This window comes from Copadichromis virginalis, linkage group LG7 (genome assembly GCF_057382275.1).
Source record: "Copadichromis virginalis isolate Kocher_CV1m ecotype Utaka linkage group LG7, C_Virginalis_male_GT1.1, whole genome shotgun sequence".
Taxonomy (NCBI): Eukaryota; Metazoa; Chordata; class Actinopteri; order Cichliformes; family Cichlidae; genus Copadichromis; species Copadichromis virginalis.
In genome coordinates, this window is record NC_140624.1 from 4,242,942 (window position 1) to 4,268,150 (window position 25,209).

The following is a 25,209-nucleotide window of genomic DNA, read 5'->3' on the forward strand; positions in this document are numbered from 1 at the left end:
ACAGCAATGGCCCGTTGACAGGTTAATGCAGGAGTCTACCAGTCCACTGTATCACTCTGGATGGTTACTAGGATACAGGAGTGTTTGTTTAGTGCTGTTGTGATCAAGAAACGCAGATGAAGAGTCAGACACGCCTGAGTGTAATGTGGACATACATCAGATGGCAGCGATTTAATCTTAAAAAAGTGACACTATAGAGACAAATCTTTGAAGGCCACAAAATAACAGGCCTGTTTTTAAAAAAGAGAAACATCACTGTAAATACAAGCTTTGGGCAATGAATATGAGGACAATCTGCCAGCATAAATTAGCTAAAATATACGACTTTGAGTTCTTGTACTCGCCTGTCAATGTGCTGTTCGGAGCACTTACACCCCCCTCGCTGAAATAAGACTGTAGAGTCATGTTTAAATAAATTCTATGCATCCATGTTTCTCATATGCTACGGTTTTAAATGTCCAAGCCTATTTCTATTGACCTTAACTTTTTTCTGTATACCTGCAATTCCTAAATGTAATGTTACCGTTTTTTAAACAGTATATGAAGACTGTCACTTTAGTAGCAAAACTGCTGGCTAAGGTGTTCTCTCAATAGCAATATCTGTATTTATTCACTTTAATGAAACGTTTTCAAAGATCCATCTGTCTGAAAGTTGATTCCAGTGAAATTGGAAAGAAGAGCCGGAGGGACAGCTGCAGCCAAGACCAAAGCCACTTTCTACTCCTCCCTGAGCATGTGTTTGTGGGCATGAATCTCACGTCTCAATGTGTGTTGCTTCTATTTATAAAACTCTGACCCTGTGGCCTGTGTAACTCCTCCAGGTGCCCTTTGCTGTGAGTCTCCCACCATCACCCCTAGCGGGCTCATCTGTACTCGCAAGATTTGTGTGTAGACAATGACGTAACACACCGAGATAAATATGCACAGCCCGGTCCTACCTGGGGCAATTTGTGCTAACATGTTGTTATCCTACTATTTTCAACAGCAGGAAAAATAAAACAGTGCATGAAAGTTGCACTAATTTCACATTTTTTATTGTTCTCGTCATTTTATGTCATCTTTACTAGGCAGCCACACACAGCATTGACATGTAAAATTGGACAGAGCTCACCATGTTTAAAAGCCACTCTCACTCCAGCCTAATCTGGGCTACTTGGGACATTTATGGATCACTTATACCACTGGCTGTAATGTTACATGAGCTAGCATGACCATAAAGTCATCATCTATCAGTCCAGCCTAAATGTTGCCCAAAGAAAACTTTAGATGTGGATTGCTTATTATTTTCTCCTGAGAAAAGGCTTTACTTGTGGTTTCCTGACTTTTACTTTTAACTCAGTCGCCAGGTTCAGGATTTATGTTTCACTGTACGTACAATGACCCCAGTTTTATAAAAATTTGGAAGGAGGAAATTAGAGGTCATCCATATATATACTGTATGTATTTAAGACATTCCTGCATCTATCCATTTTCTGCCGCTTGTCACGGTTTGAGTCACGGCGGCAGAGAAGCCCACACTTCCCTCACCCCAGCCACCTCCTCCAGCTCATCTGAGGGGACACCGAGATGTTCCCAAGCCAGCTGAAAGATGTGTTCTCTCCAGTGAGTCCTGAGTCTCCCCTGGGGCCTCTTCCGAGTACGACATGCCCGGAATACCTCATCTAGGAGGCGTCCTAGTCAGATGCCAGAACCACCTCAACTGGCTCCTTTCAATGTGGAGGATGAGCAGCACACTCAAGAATAACTGAGATAAAAGGAAGGTTGGAGATTGGCTGTAGTTAGCTAAGATAACTCGGTCAAGTGATGCTGAAGTGAAGTAGTGGTTTCATTATTGCCAGCTTGAAGTCCTGTGGTACATGATTGATCAACTTCAAGATCGAATCATTAGTTATCATTAGTTGTTAAATGGATGCTATTAGACAGTGAAGAAAGTTGTGAGGTTATTGCACAGTTAAAGACTTTCCACATTGCTGTTTCGTATACTGTGTTCTCTGCCCACAGGGACTATACTGATACAAGAGCAAATAATCCTTTTAATCTTGTTTCATAAGCAAATGAATATGCAGTTGAGCAAACAATACCGCAGAGGTTATTTCTGTACTCAGCTATGATTCACTAAAGAGAAAGCAGACAGGACAAAACAACATCCCCGCGGTGTCCATCTGCTGACCAAGACAAAGCAATTAGAGAAATAATGGCTTAAAGGGATTACCTGCTGATTATTGTCCAGACAGCATGCAACCAGAACACAAAGTCTAAGGCTCCTCTGAAAGAGGTAAAAGGACTGTGCGTGTGCATTTAAGTACAAAGAAACACATAACCAGCGTTTTGGTTCTTTTCATTCCATCAGCATCTCCGTTGTTCGCTCCATCTTTATAGTTCGTCTCGATATATAGAGTGAGGGAAAGTTAAAAGCGGGACAACGTTGTTTGTGGTCTCATTCTACTCTTCCGCATACACACTAATAGCTGCCGGGCTGGTCTTGGCGGAGCTGCTGCTGCTGGTGGTGCAAACTGTCCTGAAAACATCCAGAGGATGTGGTCTGAAGGACAGCAGTGCAGAGAGATCCAGTGCCTGCTAATAGGGATTAATGCTGTCAGAGGATCAGCTGTGGCGTACCGGATATCTTTGTAAAGTTTAACAAAATACCACAGCTACCTAACAACATGCACTACAATGCGTTTGCAAGAAGGGTTTCTGAGCCAAAATTAGTTAGGAGTTTGTAAAAGGATCCTTATTTTCTGCAACTGCTTTCCTAATAAAAGGCTTCTTCAAATATGACCTGTATTCTCTGGACTCCAAAACCTGTGCTGTGTTTCCTTGTCTGCTATAAAGAACAACAAACATGTTTAATGTGTCAGCTACTAGTGCAACGGACACAACAGTTAGGTCTGTGGAAGACACCCGCCAGCAGCTGACAGGCAGGATCAGTGTCTGAAGTCAGCTGCCGAGCAAACGGGCACCCTCTCATGAATGACAGCTATTCACCTCTCCCTAGAACATCATATGAGTGCTGCCTCCTACTCAGCACAGCGGCAGCGCACAATGTGACACTGTGTCTTCTGATACAGTACAGCCTGGTGGAGAGGGGGTGACAGAGAAACAGATAACCTGCACTGTGACCTTGAGGACAGCGATCGTCCGCCGGCGACCAGAGGTGATGTCAGCAAGAGTTACCTGACCTGACACGAGGCGGTACAATGGTGACCTAATGCATGCAGACGCTTTTGCTTCTAAACTTGGATAAAATATGTGTCATGCAGTTGAAAGTAGGGCAGCACTAGCTACTGGCACTTTCTTTCTGTACCCCTCTCTAACCTTGCTTATCTCTCTCTCTCACACACACACACACACAGAGAGAGAGATAAATGCTCATTTGTTATGAAAACAGATCTTCCTGGAGATCCATGCCTTTCCTCCATTACGTCAGATGATGCTCATGTCACACACACGTGCAGAAAATCTAAACTTTCTCTTATCGCTGCTGTTTCTGCATCGCTAGCTCAGAAATCCCCCTGATACCCTCACCTCACTGTTATGCAGAGAAGACAGGCAGAGATGACAGAGCAAAGATAACCTGCACTGGTTGGTAGAGATAAAAAGGAGATAAAAGGGGTGGAGAGAAGGGAAATGTAGGTTTTAGACCACACAATAAGGTTGAAGGCATTTCTGGTAATAAAAACGTGATTGAAAATCCAGGAAAAGAATGTGTGTGGTATTTGAGACAAATGAAGCCAGTCAGTTTCATGCATATGCGCAGCCAATGCTAAAAGTGAACACAGTGGCATCCTTCTATGACATCAGTGCCAGCTGGCCCTTAGCTGGGTACCGCAGAAGATGTCTGCAGTGTCAGTCAACTATTCGTGCTGCCATTGATTCATACTGTAGGCAGCAGCAGCAGCTCTAATGGTATGTAATAGTGCAGCATGCAGAGAATTGCATAAGAAGAAGCCATGCTTGTAAACAAGGAGGGCGAGGACCACAACCTCCCACAGCAGCGCCACTGCAACAAAGCTAACAGCTGTGAGGGCTCATCGTAGGCTGTGTCAACAACATTCACTGTCACGAAACTGCAGGAATGTCATTTTCTGACACACACACACACAGAGCGCACAAATGTCTGCAACTGCACCCTATTCAGGAAAACCCAAACATCTACCTTGGTTACAAAAACAAACAATGTGGGAAGACACCTCGTCTGTGGGACTCTGGTTGAGAAACCCGTCTAGTAACATCAGTACATTCCCGAGATGTGACTCTTATTACAGTCAAAGAATACACATGTGCAGCAAAGAGCAGATTGAATGACAAGCAGATAACAGGCAATACTCACAGGGGCTTTAAAGATTAGTTAAAAAGAAAGAAATCCTCGTCCATCATCAGTAAAAAGACTCCTTTCACAATTCTCCTCCTCCCTCCTCTCAATGCTTTTTGTCTTTCACCAGCAAACTGAGAGAAAGAGCGGCTGAAGGCAGACAGGAAGATCTGCAGTGCTGAAACTCAGTCAGCTACCTCCTTCTCCCCGTTTCTCTCCTCCCTCCCCTGCCTACCTCCCTCGCAGTTTTCTCCAAGGTCAGTAGGCAGAACCGACTGTTTGACTCCTCCCTTAGTGGACAATACCCTCCTACAGGCTGGACGCACAGGCAGTAATTACCATCATGATCCAGATTAACTCCTGGGTGTGTTTTTGTTGTGTGTGTCCAGGCTGCGCTCAGGAACAACACTCAGGCAGGATTACCGTAGGGAAGGTGGGGAGAGGTGGGGGACGGTTTAGATACCGGGCAAGAGGCAGCAAGCCTGGGATACTCTGCAGCAAACATTGTGTGGTCTTTCATCATGCCCGAGATATAACTCAAACTAGCAGCATCGTGAAATTAAAAAGACGGATTATTAAGGAAAAATGAATTCATGTCTTGCCACAGCATGACTCCTGTGTATAGAGGAGATCGGAAACAAAATCGAAACACAATAAATGAACGACTTAAAGTCGATGACTATAAGTCATCAAATCCCTTATTAGGGTTTACTTCTCAAAACTAAGACCAGATGAATTTGCTGCCGTTTTGGAGCCATAAAAATAACCAAATGTGCGCATGGACTGTGAATATTGACCACTCAGGAGTGTGCTGTCAAATACTTGCTGAGTTGTGCAAAGTCAACCCCTGTAGAGACAGATCAGGAGATTTACGGAACATTTAGATGCCTCACTCACTGGCTTTAGAAGCTGTGATGGGGATACGAGTCAGTGAACGAGGAGCTGGAGGTTATTTTAAGAGAAATATAAACGTGTAACAGTCACCGGCGCATCTCGATTGATTCATTTACTTGGTGTGTATTTGTATGTTCATATTTTCCAGATATTGGTGGTTAGAAAAATTCATCTCACCCAAAGGCTAGTGGAAGCATCACTGATCCAAACAGACTCTGCTGTATGATAAACATCTGTTGCATGTTCACAATTCAAAAAGACGTAAAGAGCCCACCGACTGACCTGCTTTCAGAGACGCCTAGAATCATCCATGGGAACTGGTTACGTCATGTGCAGCGCGGGAGCGCGATTTGTCCTTTTAGTGCAGCTAGTTTTCCTGTGATGTGCTGACACCCTGTGGTTTTCTGGTGTAACTACAACACCTGTAAGCATGTGACGTTTTGGATGAATGACGTCAGATGTTATGATTGCTCAAATGAAACCAAAGCAAAATAAAATCTGAAGTAATTTTCACTCTGGCAATGTACATTAATTAAAAGGCAGCTCAAGTTACAGCTTACTTTGTATTTCACAAATTCTGAAATAGCATGCTCAAAACCAAGCCAAAGAAATACAACAATTAAACATGCAAATGGAAAGTTGGGCCAGCCAACGGATCATTTTTACATAGCAGAACACGTAGAAAAGGACTGGAAATAAACAACAACAACAACAAAAAGCAACTGAGGATGAACACAAGGATGTAGTTACAGTACAGGACCAGCAGATGGAGGCGTACAGTGTGAGATGGATAAACCATGAACATGTAATGGACAACAAAGCTACAGTGTCACTGTTACCTGATGTTCCATCGATTCGTTTACAGTTCAACTGCCCTTACATCCACTGACAAACAGCCATGTTGGAATAATGATGCTTTTAAATAATTCTGTGTTAGAATTGGGAGTGTAACAGTAGACAGTCTGGTGCTTAATCAATTCAGGTGAGTCCAAAAGGCACGTCACATGGAAAGGAAACATGGCATGAGAAGGACACCGTGGCCACATCAGTAAAATCACCTGGAAGTCGAGGCTTGTGCAGGGAACATTTCGAATTTGCCATATGATCCTGGCACAAACTGCAAAAACACATCTTCAAGTCCTGCTATAAAAACCCCACAGTTCCTCTTTTATTTTAATCGAATGAATTAAAATTTTAGGCCTCCGAAACACCGCACCACATCCTGTGGAAAAGACCTGGAATGACTTCTAACCAGCATGATGACTAAGAGCCAGGTGAACACAATTAAATGATCCAAATCTATTTAAAAAGCATGTAAAAATGAGTAGTTGAAGTAAACTCTTAATGAAATACAGTACACGTCTTCCCTTCCTGTGCTAACAAAAAGGCAAATCAAACGTCCAATACTGCATGAAAAAGACATCCATGTGTATTCAACACAGAAATGAGCTGAAACAGAACACTGGTGTCTGTGACTTTCCCTAATTTACACTTCTTCCATGTGACCTTCTAAAGTGTCTTTTTACGGATTTGTCCGTAAGGAATCTCTTAATGAAAAACCTGAGCCGTACCAAGTCGTCTGCATACAGTGCATCAAATAACCACATAATGAATACATACATTAAATATTGACCATAATCATCAAGTATGTCACCTTTTATTATTTGTACCACATCTGTGCCTGCGTCTTTAAAACTTGCTCAGAAACTGTTTGATCTGCTTAAAGGCTGATTTCTTCTCCTGTTTGCTTAACCATCAAGTAGCTTCTCAACACGAATTTAAAAAAACAACAACAGCACTTTAACATGAAAAAGTATATATTGTAAGCCGAGAGGTCGAACACTGTTTTACTGTAGTAAGTAAGGACAGAATAGGTAGCATTAATGAGTGTTATTACTGTGTATGGATGCCCCTTTTTTTGCCTGCTGTCTGAACTGGGTTGCTGGCTGTGAACTATGGTCTTACTGTAGGCTCTAACAGCAGGTATGGTCACGTGAACTGTATCACAGTGTCAAGGCATAACATGGCTCATCATGGCAGAAGACAGGAAGCACCTGATGGTGGAAAGGAAGTTAGGGGTCTGCATCAAAAAGAAGAAATACATCAGGTTATGTGATGTAAAAAGACATTGTGACTTCAGTCTGACACTGTATTTCTGTTTGTGAAGGCGACATAAAGTTGAAACTATGACACAGAGTCTGAGGAAATGCAGCAAAATCAAGTCCGACGTCCACAGTACGTGACATTAGCGCTCCCTGGTCCACGGTAAAGAACAGGAAAGAAACACGGGCATGTCGAGTTCACGCGTTGGTTTCACGTCATCTCTGGTCAGCTGTACTCTACTGCAGCTGATCTCAGTCTCTATCAGCCATCCTGTTATGCAGTTTCTCAGGAGCAAACCTCTCTACTTTAGCAGGACTATCTCTCTGCTGTACAGCTTAATGGACTTCCATGGGAAGCACTGTCAGATTAGGTGAAGCAAGCAGGCAGGGTCAGTGACATGACTGGTTAGAGCAGGACACTAGAAGCCAGGACTTCAGCTGTGGTAGCTGGGCACAGCCGCCTGCTTCTGCGAGAGCCGCAGAAGCTCCTCCCGGATGGCCTTGATCAAGGAGGCAGAGGAATGAGTGGGAGGAGAAGTATCCAGAGGTGGGGGGGCTGTCAGATAACCCACACCATCTAGATGGGTCGGGGGGGCCGTGGGCTCCCTGATACCACTCCGGTGAATCTGGAAGATAGAGGAGGACGAGCAGTCAGGGGGTCCATAAATAGCAGGCAGGACAGAAAGGGCAAACGGAACAACAGGGGGAGGTGATAAAAAAGAAGAGAATAGATAAGATAAAAAATATCAAGTAACAAAAACAGAAGAACACCAGAAAATTAGAAGAAAACCAAACTGAAACTGTGGGTGTTTCTCAAAAGCAATACAGTTGGCTTCCTGTTAGGATCGAGTTACTGTGCGTTTGTTTTTAATAATTTGATGATTAAATGAAAAGTTTGGGATTTCATTTAGTTTCAGGTTTCAATGAAATTAAATGAACTTGTTAATGAAAAAATAAAAATGTGCAATTCACTCACTGCATCTTTTTCAGCTTCTGCTCTGGAGAAATTGTCATCATGATAGTGGTTCCAGCCTAAGCCTCCATTCTGGCCCGGAGCAGCCCTGACTCCTGCTGGGAAACCATTCATCCGACTGGACAGACCCACTTGTGCAAGATGATGGAGCTGGGCACCTAAAAAAATAAATAAACACATTATACTTACTGGCACTAATTTCCTAAAGACCCAACCTTAATCATGCCAGCTTCTTGCCCAACCTTAAACCTTACTGTATCTTCCATTCCTACTCAAAACTGCTCGGGATCACTGCAGTATTCTTTTATGCTCTCTCATCTAAGCAGAGAATATATGAAACTGTCTTTACTCGGCATCAGCGTCTGAAAATTTGTCAGCTGCATGCAAATTTATACCCACTGTAAGTGAAGTTACAAAGTTATTGGCAGCTGCCTGACTGTCTGTCCTCAGATTAGCCAAGCTGTTTTTGGGTGAGAGTGAGCGTGCACCCTGGACTGGTTGCACGTCTATCACAGATGTTCTTCAATCATTGCAGAAAATATTGGCAACCTGAATCATCTGTACGTTTTGCTGACACACCCCATTCCTGCTGCAACAAATGGCTTTAATCGCACGCGCCGCACTCAGCCAGTTCAGAAAGGGCATATTTTAAATGCAAGAGTTATTCCTCTGTAGTGACAGCTAGTGCAAAACCTTTCACGTTTGCACTAGTTATTTCTGTCAGTGTTACATATTCTCAGCAGTTTATTGTTAAACAAAGTCAGAGATAAATAGTGTATAGCTCTAAGAATAAAAAAAGGACATATTTGTGCTAATGGTTCATTTTGTTGTTTAGCTGTAACTGACAGTGGGAGTATTTACATTTAGATGGATTAAATATAGCATAAAGACTGAGACGGAGATTAAACACTGAGATAAAGAACATACATGTCTATCTTTAAGCATGATTGCTTAAGATGTGCGTTTCCTTTTTTCCTATTTAAAAAAAAAAAAAATCTGCAAAAAAGTTGAAAACGAGATGCAGAAATGAATGGACACCATGAGCTTTGTTTGGGGGGACAGAGCAACAGCCTGAACATAAAATATTGTTGTGTTAATGTTGCATTTGTGTGATGCTATCGAACTTCCTTGTGTACCTGTGGTTCCTCCCACTGGACGCGGTCTGGCAGATGAGGGCAGTTCATCAGCGTAGAGGCCCCTGCTGGAGTACAGGCTGTCTGGCTGGAGCTGCTCACCGTGCCCTGCTGTTTCTCCTGGTGGCAGGTAGCTCGAGCCAAGGCCCTGCCTGAAACACAGACCAAAAAACTCATTTATGATTTAAGAAAACATAAGGACGCACCAATAGCTGAATTCTGGGTCAGTTTAAAGTAAACAATTTGACTAATAGCAGATGATGATTTTTCCCCTTTTTTGCACTGTTACTGAACATGGAGACATTTCATACTGTGTGTGTATTTGTGCTACTTTTTTAGCACGCTTTACATTTCTCATCACAGGGAGTCCTTCCTATATGGTGCAATCAATAACCTGATAGTCAAGCATTTCACAATTTGGTACCAAATAGTGGAAAACACAAATGGTTGACAGCTGATACTCTACATGTGTGTACACGTGCAGCCTTTTCAGAGTCTATTAAGAGGCAGCTGTTCAGACCTGATCCATTGAAACAATAAAATAAAGAGGACTCTTTTTCAGTATTCATGAGGCTCAACTCTATAAATGTAAACTAAAGAAAATGTCCACACGGGTGAAAGTTCACCTGTAATTATAAATAGGAAATACCTCTTGGGGTATGAAGAACATGTGGAAAGCGACTCTATTTTCAGCTGCTTTACTGACCTTGTTGCCATGCCTTGCACTGCAGCAGAGGACATCTCAGGGAATCTCTGGGGAAGACCAACAGAGATGTGCTGTGTTTAAGTGACAATGATCAAGTACCAGTGATGACAGAGGTCTCAGGTATAAACAGTGAACTGTTTTTACGAAGCATCAGGGTGTAGCGATACAAATATTGGAAAAGAAATGCAAAAGCGATTTTTAGTTGATGCAGTTATTCTTATGAGATCACAGTCCTGCTGTGTGTGTTACAATTTACTGTACTGTTGGTGGTTATTTTACATAGTGAACATTGTTATTTTTACCAAGCAAAGTTTCGTTGGATATCCATATTTTTAATAGCATATAAAAGCACCATCAAAGGGCTTTTTATGGCTGCACTGCTCAGTGTTTCTTTCACTCTTCTGGGGTGAGCACCCGTGTTGGATAGAGGACAAAGTATTGTTATTAACAGCTGTAAAGCAGCATGAAAGATAAGAAAGCATTTAAAAAGTGTATTCAGGGAGTGAAAATGTATTCTCTGCAGTCAAGAAGGTCTGGGATTAAATCTTTAAGGTTGCACTTCCAGGGAATGAATGAATGAAGTGACACATTTAGATCTGGACCATAGAACAGCCATACAATGCTTCTATTTTGTTTTTGTTTAGAGTAGATTTTTGCACTTGTAAAGTACCGATTCGATTTTCTTCTTCTTACACAAACAACCTTAATTTCAGCTAAGCCCTCTACCTCTCATGGATTTCAAAGCCAGGGATAATTGTACATGAATAGTATTATGCTGCCGTAGCTAAGTGTTAATAACAGAGGTTGGCACTGCATAAACTGGCCTCGCTTTGTAAAGCCTTCCAAGCAGTTTCTTTGAAAGTAGCCTATACCAACAGGAATTAATAAAGATTACGTGGGTGATGGCTATATCACTGAAGGGTCTTAGGAGCTCTACATAGCCAGTGGGGGTGGGCAGGGGGGGGCTAAGGTTGCACCTTGCAACAGATGGAGGAATACTTAAGTCAGTACTTTGCTAAGAGGACGTGATTATACTGGAAGCAATAGGCTTCATGCTGAGCAGGAGAGCAAAACACCTTAAGAAAGTGAATGCAAAGCTGTGTCTCCCACTGTTTCTATTTGTAACACATATTCTTGTTCCATGCAATATAGCAGCTGAATTTTTTATAGCTGACTGGATGGACAATGCTCCAGCCAGAGCGTTTGTACACAGACGGCAACTTACGCTGGGGAAAGCTTGGTAGGAAAGACCCCAAGGTCTCGGCCCATGACCTGGAGGGCTAGAGTTAGGAGGGTTGCTGTTGACCCCTGGGAGAGTGATCCCAGCAGTGCTGCCCTGGGAAGTGGGTGACACAAGAGCGAAGGCGTCGTCCAACAGGGAGTGCATCTGCTGCCGTGCTTCCTCGATGGAGGGCTGTGGGGGCATGTACGGTGGTGGGGGAGGGGCATGGCCGGGAGGAGAGGAAGTGGGGGCTGGGAAGACATCATCTGTGGGGGAAGGACTCCTGTGAGGGGATCCTGGGCCTTGGTCAGGGTCCGACTGGAAAACATAGACGGCAAAGAACTCAGAAAGGTTGCAGGGTCCGTGAAAGGTTTTCCTACTTCTTCTGTGTTACTCACCACATAGGCAACATTGTTGACCCCGGGGCACTTTCTGTAAGCAGCATCAGTGTCTTCAGTGATGAGGTGGTCTTTGTCTGCTTCCATCATGCCTCCATTCATCTGGTCTTTCATCCTCTGCTTTGGTGAGCGCCTGCCTCGACCACTTAGAAACACATGAAGAAAGAGAGAAATATATTATCAGCATGCACAGAAAATCAAGTTCTCCACCAAAAAGTCAAAAATTCATAACCTCTAACCTTTTCTTGGGTTCCATGAAGACGGAGGGCATCTGAGCATCCGGGTCCAGGATCTTATCGATTTGCATCTGTTCTTTGCGATAAATACGATCCGGATCCTTTGGATCGCCAAGACCGCCTATGTCATCCATAGCTGGGAAGTCATAGTGGCCCTTCCTCTTGGCGCGAAGACGAATCTTGTTACGATGATGCTCAATTTCTGACTTGTGCCTCAACGCTACCTGGATCTGAGGATCAAATTACAATTATCAGTATTAGCTCGTTTGGCAAATTATAAGAACCACAGAAGCATCACAAATGAAATTTCAACCACGTGTGAATTACATCTTCCAAAAGACTCTGGAGGATTTCACTTTGTTCCTATGACTTCTTCTTTGAGAAAGAACATTTTCAAACTATCTGACCAAAGAGTTTGTGTCAGGGTTTTGTATTTTTTATTCTGCATTGAGATGAAATTTTTCAAAGGAACAGATGAGACTCCTGCAAGGCCTGTGGGGAATAATTAGCCTGGTAATTTTTTAACTTCAGCACTAAAAATACATCAACGTAAACACACTGGAGACAAACTGAAATACTGCAAAGAATGTGGGAGATGCTTCCCCACATCAGGTGACTTAAAACGACATGAACTCTTTCACAGTGGGGTTAAAAAGCACCTCTGTGCTCAGTGTGGGTCATCCTTCACCACTGCAGGTGACCTTAAAACACACAAACGAGTCCACACAGGAGAGAAACCATACAAGTGCAGACACTGTGACAAAAGCTTCTCATGTTCAGGTAATCGTAACGAGCATGAACGTACACACATGGAAGGAAACTACAGCTGTGAGCTTCGGTAATCTCAGTTCATACTCCGCACACAAACGATCCCACGTTACTAATAAACTGTTTCACTGTTACCAATGTGCCAAAACATTCACTTCATCATCTGCTCTTTGCAAACATCAGCGTGATCACGCAGGGCTGAAATCGTTCCCATCACAGGATCATAGTAAATCTGAAGAGAGAGAAACATCCTCTTCTGATTTCAGGGTCAAACTTAAACCCCTGGAGATCAGGCGCCACAGAGTTCAGATAGACTCTGCTGTAAAGATCTAATGAGGCAGCTATGAATGAAAATGTTCCCGTAGTTCCATTTTAATCTTTGTAAACTGTTCTTCTGTAGTGTTTGTGTTCAGTGGTTACCTTTTTTTTTTTTTTTTCAGTGGTTGGATGAAAAATCTGTTTCCTGTTCTCAAGTTTTTATTGAATGTATTTTGTTAAATAAACTTAGTTAAAAATGTTAAATAAAGAAACAGTTTAATGACAAAAAACCCCCAAAACTTCAGCACAGCACAGTAAAACAATATCTTACTGTAACCCACGTTTTTCTAATGTGCTTGCGAAAGTAAAGCAAATCTTGATCCAGCAGTTTTAATAAAAAGACACTTTAACATTAAACTGCTGGATTATTTATCTCCTTAAAAAAGAAAATGAGAGCAGCAAACCTCTTTGGTCATTTGGTTTGTGTCTGACAATTTTCCATTGACGGGCGGACTGTGGAGTGGTGGGACAGGCATAGGCTGCATGGCGATAAGCTGGACTTTATTGGGGAGTCTCCTACTTGCGTCGGTGCCACGAGATATCCGATCAACATGTTCAAAGATGGAGGCTGAAGACAGCTGCTCATTTGTATCGTTCATAGGAGGAGGACCTGTGGAATAAAACAAAGGTTGTGACATGTTAGCAGCGAGTTCACACCGTATGCTAATGCTGATCTAAGCTAGGGGACAGAGATTTTACACAAACAGCTAATGCATAAGGATGACTAATGAAACATGTCCGTGTTTCTTTACCACTTCACTATATTCAAAATATTGGTTGTAATAAAAGTGTGGAGTAAATTTCTTGAGGGTTACGTGAAAATAAAACATTGATTTCTATTTCCAAAAGCTAAGCTTTGTTTCAAACAATGTCTTTTGCCTTTGTTTGTGAAGTTATTGTTTCCATGCTGTGACCGACAGCTCAGCACAGAAGTGATGGATGGTGAGAACTGTGCACAAAACTACCAAAGAACTAACAGACAACACACAGACAGCTGCTGGAGGTCAAGCCTGAGGTCTACAGAGACAGAGACAGAAAGTGGCAAGCTCTTACCAATTCTATTCTTGCCTGCAAACCACAAAAGAAAGGAAAGAGAGTCTTACTAGGGTGAAAGAGATCAAGTAAGAACAAAAATCAAAGTGGTTGCTGCATACTGACAACAATATTAAAAAACAACAACACAGAGGTGCAGCTGACACGGATGCATGAGAGAAAAGAAACATAACCAGGAAAGATCAAAAGAAAGGAAAAGGCAAGTTTCCATAGGTGATACTTTCATTTCTTCAGATCTTTTATTCAGTAGCTGGAAAAAAGCAAGGAAGATGTTGCTCTGAATAAGAAGAAAGCAAAAAAAGATGCAGCAGATTATTTAATATTGAATGTGTTTCATCTGGAATCTAATTAAACTCTTTTCATCCACCAGGTATCCACCGACCCAATTAAGCTAATACTACTGTTTGGTTGTTTTATTTACATTCTAAATGAACCAAGTCTCATACGTGCATCTGGGATTTTCTCTGGATATGACAATTTGGCAGAAATTAAATTAAAAAAGGGGGGTTGCTGTCAGCCTAACCCAATCCTAACCTTAACCAGGTTAAAAGCACCGGGCAGAGCATAGTACAGTATCAGCACAGACTTATCAATAACAAAACACAGACTGTTCCTCTGTGTGTGAGTCAGGCTGCAGTCTGCGTGCCCGACTGCCTCGAGGTCCAGCACGTAATCTCTTGAGTGGCACTGCAGGCTTGAATCTATCAAAAAGCTGTCAGATAAAGTAACTTTAGCATTTTTTTTCTTTTTCCTCAATTCCTCTCCGTCTCGTCTTATTTTGACCACTGAATAGAAATTCCTACCAGCTGCTTCTTTTACTTTCACTCTGTTTTATGTCCTTGCCTGGAATCTCTTCACGTCTCCTCTGCTTTGTCTTTTCTTCCTCCCTTTACAATCTCAAACTGGCCTCCCTGTCAATCAAAACATGCTAGCTGTGGTTGCTCTCTCTTTATCTATTTATGTCAGCCAAGTCCCTTCATTTTCTTCCTCCCCCTCATATTTGCTCTCCGTGTTTGGAGGAGCGAGTTGAGTGTTGCCAGGGCCACTTACCGTTTAAAACATTGATGGGGACCTTACGGGTCTGCTTGCTGTCGCTGGGCGTGGCCTGGGCTCTCAGGTTCTCCTCGGTTGATTCCCGCTCACTGGAATGGTCACTTAACACAGAGTCGCCATCTGATGAGGAGATCCTGCCCAGGAAAGACACACAAACACAGCCTTAGATGAATAATTGAAGCCCAAGAGCGCACGAACATGCTGCACTGTCATGCATAATCAAAACCTGCGCTCTTGCAGAAAGGTAAAAGCTGGGAGGAGACTTCTAAGAAATAATAACATTGGTTATAACTTGTTGAAATAAATGCCTTAAAGAATCTCCGCTGCCAGAATGATTACATTCATTGAATAATTTGTCTTGGATGGCTGTCGAGCAAGGAGGAACAACCAGCGCCAACTGCCCAATAAAACAGCCTGATGTAATGGAAGACATTTGTAACAGGAGTTAATAAATGCATCCAGCAGTAACTGCTGTACTTGTTTTGGTGTCACATATCTAATAACCAGAAGAGTGAGTGTTCTGGGAAAGGCTGGTAATGTTGCACAAACTCATTTAAGCTGTCGATATCAAAACTGAAAATTCTTTAGTTAAGCTTTGATATTATTTCAAATGTAGGACAATAGGGCCAGGGCAAAAATATTTAAAGAACAAAGTAAAATGAATATTTATAATGCACCTCAGCTTAACCTCTGTAAGTTACACAGACCTGTCTGAGGGAGCAAAAGAAGATTCCTCCTTCTTTGGTGCATAAATTAATCAGAAGATCTGTCAAAAGCTTTTTGTCTGGTTGGCTAACTGCCCCAATTGAAGGAGGCAGAAAGTCACCTCAGTTGGGAAAACAAGCTGTAATAAAATCTATACAGAAATGTTAACGCAATTTAAAAAATGCTACCAGTGTTTCACCAAGTGTGGAAAATAAAAACACTAAGGTGACCGTATCTCTAAAATATGCTGGCTGTAATCATGAACTTCACTAGAACTGCTTATCCTCTCTTTATTTGCTTTAGGTAAAGTAAGCCTTTATGTTTTGTCACTTTCCTGTTCTGCGAGCAGCACTGACCTTCCTCTCCTTCGACCACTGCGCGAAGCCTTTGTGGAGGAAGCGGACGTTTTGGAAATGGGAGTGGGGATCTCCCCATTCTCAGATGGGCTGAGGCCATCTTTAATGGATACTTGGACGGGCCCGAGGCCAGACGGGACAGGCTCCTGGATCACCATGACATCATCCTTGCTCTGCTGGCCAAGGTGCAGCTTGGCAAAGTCAAAGCCTTTAACGGTGGGAGCCTGCAGCTAAAGAAACGGGAAGAAGAGAAGGAACGAGTGGATAAACATGAGCCGAAAGCTGCACCAGCAAGACAGCGAGGGAGCGAGCACGACTTTCACTTAAGTATTTACTTATTGACAAGCATTCACCGCCTCATTGTGACATTAACCTTTACTTTTTAAAGCCTCTGACTTGAGAGTAATACTGCAAAAAACAGGGAACTGAAGGCTCAGAAAGTGATAGTCCAATGTAGTGCAATGAAATTCCATTAAAATTCCAGATTTGTAAATGAGGGAAACATAATTGGGCTAAATGACTGATGAATGGATGCCCAGTGGGAGACTCACACAGTCAGACAAGAATGAATAAAGAGAAAGTCTCTGAGAAGAGCGAGAGACTTGGGTAAACATTGACTTGGTGTCTCTGTTCTTGGGGTGGTGGGGGATGGAGGCTGGAGCAGTGAGTGTAAAGCCCTCAGGACTTCCCGTCAGCAGAAGAGTAAACAGAAGATGTCAGATCTGAGTGTGTTTGCAAGCAGTTTGTGAAACTCTAGTCCTACGACACTGAAATGTGGCAACAAGCAAAGAGTGACGCGATGTGTTCCTCCTAATTCTCTGCATTACATGTGCGCACACTGAGTTTACTGAGGCAAAATGTGCAGCTTAGAAGAGGCTTGTTGGTATAAAATTCCTAATCCAGTTTTCTGCTTGCCTGTATGAAACTGCTACTCCTGGGGGGAGTGAATGGGTATATGATTGTGTGTACTGTTCTCTGTGGCGCACAAATGAGGCCAGTCTTTGAGGGGCACAACACCTCAAATACTAAACTATGACTCATTATAGCCAACACCGAAGCTGAACGCACACAACACTTACACATGACTTAATCATAGCCATAATAAACCATTTACAACAACACAGACACAACGTACAACTCTGTTTCCTAAAAAGGATTATTAGGTCCTTTAAAACGTAAAGATAACACGTGAAAAACTATTAATTTTCCCAAAAAATAAATGCTTACCGTACATTTGGTATAAGAAATACATTTTTAAATAGTTGGGACAGGAGCTACAAAGACTACAAAAATATTTAACAGAAAAAGGGAAACAAAAATGACCAAACAAACAAACAAAATCTAAACAAGTATTACCGTAGTCACATGAGGACTCAGGTTAGTGACTGGGGTTTAAAAAGAGAAACAGATGCCTTCACCACATTGTTTTGAAATTGCAATTAATTTGGAGAGTTTCATCATCTACAGCACATAATATCATTATTTTAATGATATTAAAATAATGATGATGAAACATTATTTTAACATCATTAAAATATGAAGAACTAAATAAATCTCTGCAGCAAGTCCCAGAGCTGCATCCCTGCAAGTTGAAGGTATCATGCAAAGTAAAGACACATAAAAATGAAACAGGAGTGACTCTGAACTGTCGAGCACTTTAAATCAAACTAATAATGGAAAAACATTTTGCTTGCAAAGAGGTGAAGCAACACAGCAGTAAATATGCTCCTGTCCCAACGATGTTGTTAAAGTGGAAACGACGGTGTTTCGTTAAATACAAGCTTCATGTGATCTGTAAACATTCTGATTCTTTTTCTATGTTTTGTGAGGGGAAACAGAGTTGTATACATGATCTACCGACTATAAACACACACTTTTCTCTCTAGATACCATAATGAGGGAGATCCTACATCTATAAACACAAACAGGCACTAATCTCCCGTCTACTACATGAGATACCTCCTCCTCGGCTCGTCTCCCTTTAGACAACACTTTCTTTTTCCCGTCTTTCTTCACTTCCTCTGGTTTCTTTTTCACAGCTTTGGTCTCTTCCCTTTTTTGCTCTCTCGATGTACCTTCTTTCCTTTTCAGTTTCTTTTTATCCTCTTCCTCCTCTTCTTCCTCAGTTTCCTCCTCTTCTTCCTCCTCTTCTTCTTCAGCTTCCTCCTCTTCTTCTTCTTCAGCTTCCTCCTCTTCTTCGTCCTCATTTTTCATACCCTGATTGCTCTTGAGAGCTACTGATCTCTAAGCAGAAGCAATGATGAATAAGATAAATTGTTCTGCTGATAAGTGATGAGCTACTATTTGTTATTATATGAGCTACTGTTTGTTATTTGTATCACTTGTAACAACAAGTAAACACCCAGACTATAAAAATTGACTTCATATAACGTGCATACGGTCTTGTTCTTTGCATAATTGTGCAACACTTGAATAATAAACCATAAACAAGTTACTTCCAACAAACATACAACAGGTCTGACTACATTTTCTACAAATCACCAGACACTGCTTTGTACCTTCCCCTTTTTAAAATCCTTCTCCTCCCCTTCCTCCTCCTCTTCATCATCTTCTTCCTCTTCATACTCCTCCTCTTCATCCTCACTAAACTCAATACCTTTTTTAGTTTGAGGGAGTCGCTGTTGACGAGAGGTCCTTGATTCTCTGAGTAACATAGTAGACTGAGAGAAGAGGAGTGGTGTTAAGTCAAAGACGAATGTGTGGATCAGAGAGGATGAGCCACTGATACACGTCTGAGTCAGAGCACTGACCAAATGCTAAGGTTATGTTCAAGTGAAGGGGAATCAGACAGAGATGAAAAGATGAGGCAGTTTCTGAAACCAAAACATCCAGAGAACCACCCAAACAGGCTGCTTGTAATCAGGAATGGAAATAAACATACATAGGATGGAGTCTTACTCCTGTCTTGCTCACATGTATTCTTAGTCCAAGCTGAGGTTTGCAGGTGGACACGTTTTAGACAGAGATTCAGCAACTGTTGTTCTCTAATACTACTGTTATGAGTACAGCGCTGCAAATATGTTAAACACCTGTGTGGTCTTATATTTCTGCACCACATATGAACTTCACCAAACTAATACAAACAAAACAAGACAGCCAAATACTGGCTGTTAAGTTAATTTCTTACTTAGGAATAAAATATACAGCCTGACATTAGAAGACTGAATAAAAATATTCGTGACGATAAAAAGGGACAAACACATGCAAACGTGGAGGTTTCCAGACTAACGAGTACACAGATGACAGAATCGGTCATAGCAGGTATTACACAGACGCCATCTAACAGGCAAGTTGTCTAATATTGAGCCAATGTGTGAAGAGTGCAGGAAGAAAATCCCTGTGATCACGCTCGCATCGTGTATAGCACCCCGCCTCCTGCACTCTGCTCATGTGTCAAACCTTGCCTAAACCAAACAGAGCATTTGCAATAGTGAGAGGTTGTGTGATACTGGTGTTTCTGTTGTGTGCAGTTTGTGATTGTCCACCAGACAAGGGCAGTCAGATTTATTCACTGTCCACAGCTTATGTCTGAAAGCTGTTTCAGGGAGGGTAATACTATGACAGAAATCTTACTTAGGGCAGCCAAATAGCATTACTTCTAAAATTAAGTGAAGCTACAAAAGCCAGAGAGGCTTTTCAATAACCACAGATTGAACACAAAATGAGCCGAAGGGAAACTGTCGAGCAGGATTGTTGGTTGTTTCAAGCAAAAAAAGAGCTGCTGAGGCTGTTTGCTGTATGAGCAGCATCATAATTTTTAACCCAGCACATGTCCTTCAATATGTCTCTGCTGGAATCATTAAAGTTTTACTAATGTCATCCAGAAGACGGCATCATGATGTCCAAATCGGTGAGGTCTAGCAGCACAGTCATGGCAGTGACAGATAGCCTTTATTAATCATGCTGATTTATAATCCCAGGATTAATCCAGTAAATCTAATTAACAAACTATTTCTAACAAAAACACCTCCATTACATAATTACAAATATAAAATTTACGGCACAAAAGTCATTTTGAAACACTGATGCAGGAAAGCATCTGTAAAGTAAAGATGGAACTTTACCTTTTGTCTCTGTTGGATGGAGGTCATGGCGTCTGGCTGGAATTCCAGCTTGTCTGTCCGACACAACTTCCAGTAAAGGATGGAAATGATGACGACGACCACGAGGAGGGGGATCACAACCCCGATGATGATCCACATGTTTGTGTTCTCATTGTCAGAGGGTGAAGATGTCACTTTTTCGACAGCTGTGATTAGAAAAAACAAAGAAACCATAAACTGCTAAGTTCATATATTGACTACAAAGGAGGAGAAGGTGTTTTTAGAATCCAGGTTCTTTTCTGTTACCAGTATTTCCCATCGGTTGGCTGCTCTTCACATGTTCTGTATTTATTAACAGTGACACTCCTATATGCTAATGAGCTCATCTTTATTGAGTTTCAGCCTTGATCGAACTGAATCTATAAAGGTGAGCGATTTACGGGACATCTGTAAACCGTAGCTACAGAAAATAACCTGGATTCGTTTCTCCCTGGACAGACACGGCGCTGCTTTGGTTTTAATTAACAGTCACTTCATCCTCTGGGAAAGCACCATAAAAGAACGCAATCAGAACGGAGACAGAACTCCCTTGAGGGGCTCTCATTAGCCTTCATCCGTTGTTTAGATTCCTAATAAGGAAGACAGGGTTTGGGTGCAGCGTGTACAAAGGGAGATAATTAGCTCAAATGTTACTATAAACATGTAAAGATACACATGGAGCTGGCAGTCAGTATCCTTTCCTCTTATTAGGATCTTGAGAACAATTAGCCATTACAATAACAGTAATGATGGTGAAGCTAAAATAATTAGTCTTTTTTTGTTTACATACACTAAAACTTCCTGCCAGCATCAAAGAAGAAAGAAAAAACACACTAATAAATTAAATAAATTCACACGGGAGTGTTTGATTGACTTGAACTATCATAGATAATCTTTTTTATCTATTTATTGAGACATACTTACGTTGTGCCAATATGCCCTGTACACGATATCCCAGGACAATAGCAGCTCTTTGGACATCCAGGCTGTTAAGCAGGCTAGCAGTCTGATCTGCAGGCATCCTCTGACCACTAGGCCCCTCCACAAAATACACTATTTCGAGGGGGAGGTCAGTACCCGCCAACCGGCTTGTGCTTACAACCTGGGAATTAAAACAAGGAGGACTGGTAAAGTGTTTCAGAATGCAGTTTTGAACAGATATGGGTAATTTTCTTTAAAGCAACAGCTGTGATAGATAAAAGGCAGGGGAAGAGCAGATCTTCTTAAACCCCGCCCCCAAAACATTCAATGTTTTATGCATCATAAATTTATCCTCCAGGGTCAGACTGTCGAAGGAGCTCTACTGTAACTTCCTGAGGCATCTGAGGGAAAACACTAGCTGCAAATGACCCATACTGTCAAGTGTGCAATTGCGCACCAGTGCATTGAAGTTGAAGGGATGCTGTGTTGACACAGTGGAGGAGAGCGAGCTCTCTGGAGCAAGTCGAAGGGGACAGAAAATTGCTTCCAGGGAGCAATATAAACATAAGAAGATATAAACATAGCAGGATATATGGAAGTGCTTCAGAGGTGCATATGGAGATGACCTTAAAAAGAAAAACAGGTGTGTTTTTGCGTCTTATTAGAGTCACAGATCTTCCTGATCACACCCCAGATTTGACGGCTGTCATACAATAACAGAGTCACTGCCAGACCTAGTAACTCCTATATGATGGAAGCCCTTTTACCGAACTGCCAGTAATCTTATTTTTCCTCCAAAGGTAAGCATTTCCAGATGGTGCGGGGGGAAATAAAGGCTGGAGCATAACGGACTCTGTTTATTTGCTAAGGGACAAAGGCTGTCAATTCTCAGTTTTGTGGTCGTTAGTAGTGTTAAAGGGCATTTCTTTTCTTGGTTCACTCCTTAAGAACACAAACAGGGGACCATGTACGTTACCCTGAACTTCATTTCCACGTGCATGCTTTAATGTTCCCATTTGTGTCCTTATACGACAAAGTTTCCCATCTGAAACATTTGTGGATAAGAGACTGTGCTCGAGAAAAAAAATGACAAAATGCTTCTAAAAATGGATTCATGAAGGACGACCACACTCTAAATTAAAAATGGAATTTCTGATGAAGGTGCTAATGGGCAAAGTCTCACAATCTTAACAGTAAAGATGACTTTTTAATGGAGACAGTGGCACCTCATTTTCTGCCGAGCCTTACAACATTAATCATTGTTGTTTTTTTTATTTTAACGACAGATTTGAGATTTGAGACTTGAACCATTTGACCTTCTCGAGTCCACCTTGCTGTATTTAATGCTTATACAAGCACCTGAAAGTTACAGAGTTCTACAAACTAAACAAAATGTAGTTTTTAAAATAGGGACTGACTCCTGTGTCCACAATATACACACTGTTGCATTTTCATATCCTTGTGGGGACATCTAATTGACATAATGCTTTCCCTGGACTCCTACCCTAACCCTGACACTAAAACCACAAAAATGTCTTCAAACTTGTGCGGATGGGGATTTTGTCCCCATAACGGCCGTTGGTCCCCACAACTACAGTAAATTTACAATTTTTGTTCCCTCAAGATATGTAAAGATGGTCCAAATACACACACACAGACACATAACCATCATTTTAGGTCACAATTTGCATACCTCTTGGAGAGCCATTGCTTAAATATTTTTCAATTCTGTCCGATTTGTCTTTTTGACCGATTTAATTTGACTGATTTGTTTGTGTGTGTGCAGCCTCCCCGATGGTGCCCTGAGGCACAAGCACAGTCTGCTGTCTGTATTACTGAAAAGAGTAAAGTGCAGGTCATGCCTGGGCTGCCACAGAAAAACGGCCGGGCAGACTCCCTCATTCAGGGTTTAATCCAGTCCGTGTCTGCTTATTAGAGTGGAAAGAGGGCAGTGTGAATGCGTGTTACTGCACAGCCCAAATTCAACCTCCCTTTCATCTGTCTGGGCAGACTCATAAGATATTCTCAGTGGTGACAACACTACACTCGTTCTGTCATGACAGTCAGGGGCATCTGTCTGAGATACACCATAATTATTTATGTGCAAGAAAGCAAAGCAGAAGTTCAGACGCTTTCATCCAATAAGGCACTCGGAGATGAGTGTTTTTGAAATATTAAAACAGGCTTCTTATATAACAGCATTCTATCAAGTGAATAACACATTATCATATTTATGGATTTGAAAAAATATCATTTGGAAGAGCAGAAAGGATGCCAGAGCTAAAATTAGAGATCTAATCTTAGCAGAAATGCAGACAGCAAAGGTTCACCACTGATGTGCTTCTCTTTTCTATATTATTCTGTAGAATTCACCGAGGCAAAAACAAAGGTCCTAAATGGATGGACATGATGATATTTAGCACTGACAGTCATCTTGTCTTAGCTTGACCAGTTACTTTTGTTTGAATTTTCTGCTTCTCTTCTGATTTCCGAATCTTTACCTACCACTGACTCTGTGACAAACATTCACTTTTTGACTCTTTAGCCCCCCAACAGCAGGATACAGACAGAGAAAAAGACACAATTATTAACTGACATGCTCTTAGGAGCCATCGAGTATAAGGAGGACTGGGATAATGAGGAAGAGGACAAAAAAAATAGGCAACATGAGGTTGTGGTCTTTGAATGGCTTGCCCCTGAGATGAATGGGATGGTGTTGCCATGGAGATCGAGCCGTATCCTGTCCCCTTAGAGAGGAGATGAGCAGGTGCAGAGAGGACCCACAAAAGCTAGAGCTTGATTAGTAAAGCACTAAGGCTTTCACTGGTTACAAACAGTGTCACACTCACATAATGACCCCTCTGTACTCAGAAAAGGTGGCAAGAGAGAGCTTGTATCAGGGTATAATGATACAAATGGTACAAGGAAGGATGGTTCTGCAGAGTTTTTAGAAGTTTTGTTATATAGGGAACAAGAAATGTAAAAAGCAAAAAATATTTGTGACCCTGAAAGAGCTTAAAGCTTGGTTGCATAGAGAATGAAAGTGAGAGACACGGAACACAAAGAAATAAGAAATTTCTTTGCATTTTTTATGTGATTACATATATGAAATATTTATTCTCTGGTAAAAAATTGAAATAAAGATATGGCTTACATTCGTGGCATGTGGAACGGGGCCCAGTGAGCCTGGGGCTACGGAGCTGTAAATATAAGCTGAGTAAAATGATTATTGAATCTATAAGCATATTACCTGAACACTACTGTTGCCTATGGTGGTGGCCCTTTTAACCCGTCTGACTGATCCTATTGCTTCACCGAGTAACAGGGCCAACCGGCGCTCCATGTTAGCTTGAAAGGTCCTCTCACCCACTTTCTGGTCCAGCACACCCAGGAGTACTACATATACACACACAGCAGAAGTAATATGCTCTGTAGTAACTGCTTTACATGAACTGTAAGACTGACAAAAATCATTCAAAATCATTATACCTGTTCTAACCCAGGAAGAGCGAAGCAGTTGGCTGGTGTTCAGCTCTGGATAATGGAAAGCTAGTGGAAAAAATTATAAAATTAATCAATAAGTGCTGTGACCTTTACTCGTATTCATTGTTGGCGATCACAATCAGAATTTCCAGCTAACCCAGATACAGAACTGATAATATGAAAATGGAAATAGTTCAAATACAGTCAGTACGGTACTCACGCTCAGCGATCTGCAGTACAGGAAAGCCCATGTAATAGCTGAATTCCACCATAGTGAGTTTCATTAGAGCACTGCTGATCTCTGACCCCATCAGATAACTCCTTGAACTGCGAACAGTGAAAGTAATGTCCACCGGTTTCCTCGCTAGTCCTTGTTCCTCGTATATGGGAGCAGCCATGGTGATGTTTACAATCTGAAACACAGTGGTAGTGTTACAGGAAACAGAAAAAACACATATTAAAACGAACAA

The 25,209-nt window shown here is 41.8% G+C and overlaps 2 protein-coding genes and 1 long non-coding RNA gene across 5 annotated transcripts in view; 1 reads left to right on the forward strand and 2 right to left on the reverse strand.

The window, feature by feature from the left end:
* Positions 1-5,719, reverse strand: part of mical3a (microtubule associated monooxygenase, calponin and LIM domain containing 3a) — a 78,868-nt gene extending 73,149 nt beyond the window's left edge. The window contains exon 1 of one of the 2 annotated variants that reach the window (XM_085461248.1): positions 5,492-5,719. The gene's annotated coding sequence lies outside the window, so the exon portion shown is untranslated. Of the gene's footprint in view, positions 1-4,333; positions 4,505-5,491 lie in introns of those variants that run through there. The other variant, XM_085461249.1, reaches the window with a different exon arrangement.
* On the forward strand, positions 3,048-5,498 carry LOC146704234 (uncharacterized). Its single transcript, XR_014921147.1, has 3 exons — positions 3,048-3,157; positions 4,446-4,572; positions 5,358-5,498. It is a non-coding gene; the product is annotated as an uncharacterized LOC146704234 (long non-coding RNA).
* A 1,131-nt stretch (positions 5,720-6,850) lies between the features above and the next one.
* The window catches only part of LOC146704235 (UPF0606 protein KIAA1549), a 34,518-nt gene continuing 16,159 nt past the window's right edge, over positions 6,851-25,209 (reverse strand). Inside the window, exons 7-22 of one of the 2 annotated variants that reach the window (XM_085461250.1) lie at positions 24,960-25,152; positions 24,746-24,805; positions 24,507-24,652; positions 21,260-21,437; positions 20,318-20,502; positions 16,233-16,462; positions 15,169-15,305; positions 14,119-14,133; positions 13,470-13,675; positions 11,983-12,209; positions 11,744-11,888; positions 11,349-11,663; positions 10,124-10,170; positions 9,421-9,569; positions 8,288-8,442; positions 6,851-7,937 (exon numbers count right to left, since the gene is read on the reverse strand). In XM_085461250.1, coding sequence (XP_085317376.1) covers positions 7,746-7,937; positions 8,288-8,442; positions 9,421-9,569; positions 10,124-10,170; positions 11,349-11,663; positions 11,744-11,888; positions 11,983-12,209; positions 13,470-13,675; positions 14,119-14,133; positions 15,169-15,305; positions 16,233-16,462; positions 20,318-20,502; positions 21,260-21,437; positions 24,507-24,652; positions 24,746-24,805; positions 24,960-25,152 — 2,580 coding nt within the window. In that variant the 3' untranslated portion in view covers positions 6,851-7,745. The remainder of the gene's footprint in view (positions 7,938-8,287; positions 8,443-9,420; positions 9,570-10,123; positions 10,171-11,348; positions 11,664-11,743; positions 11,889-11,982; positions 12,210-13,469; positions 13,676-14,118; positions 14,134-15,168; positions 15,306-16,232; positions 16,463-20,317; positions 20,503-21,259; positions 21,438-24,506; positions 24,653-24,745; positions 24,806-24,959; positions 25,153-25,209) is intronic. The other variant, XM_085461251.1, reaches the window with a different exon arrangement.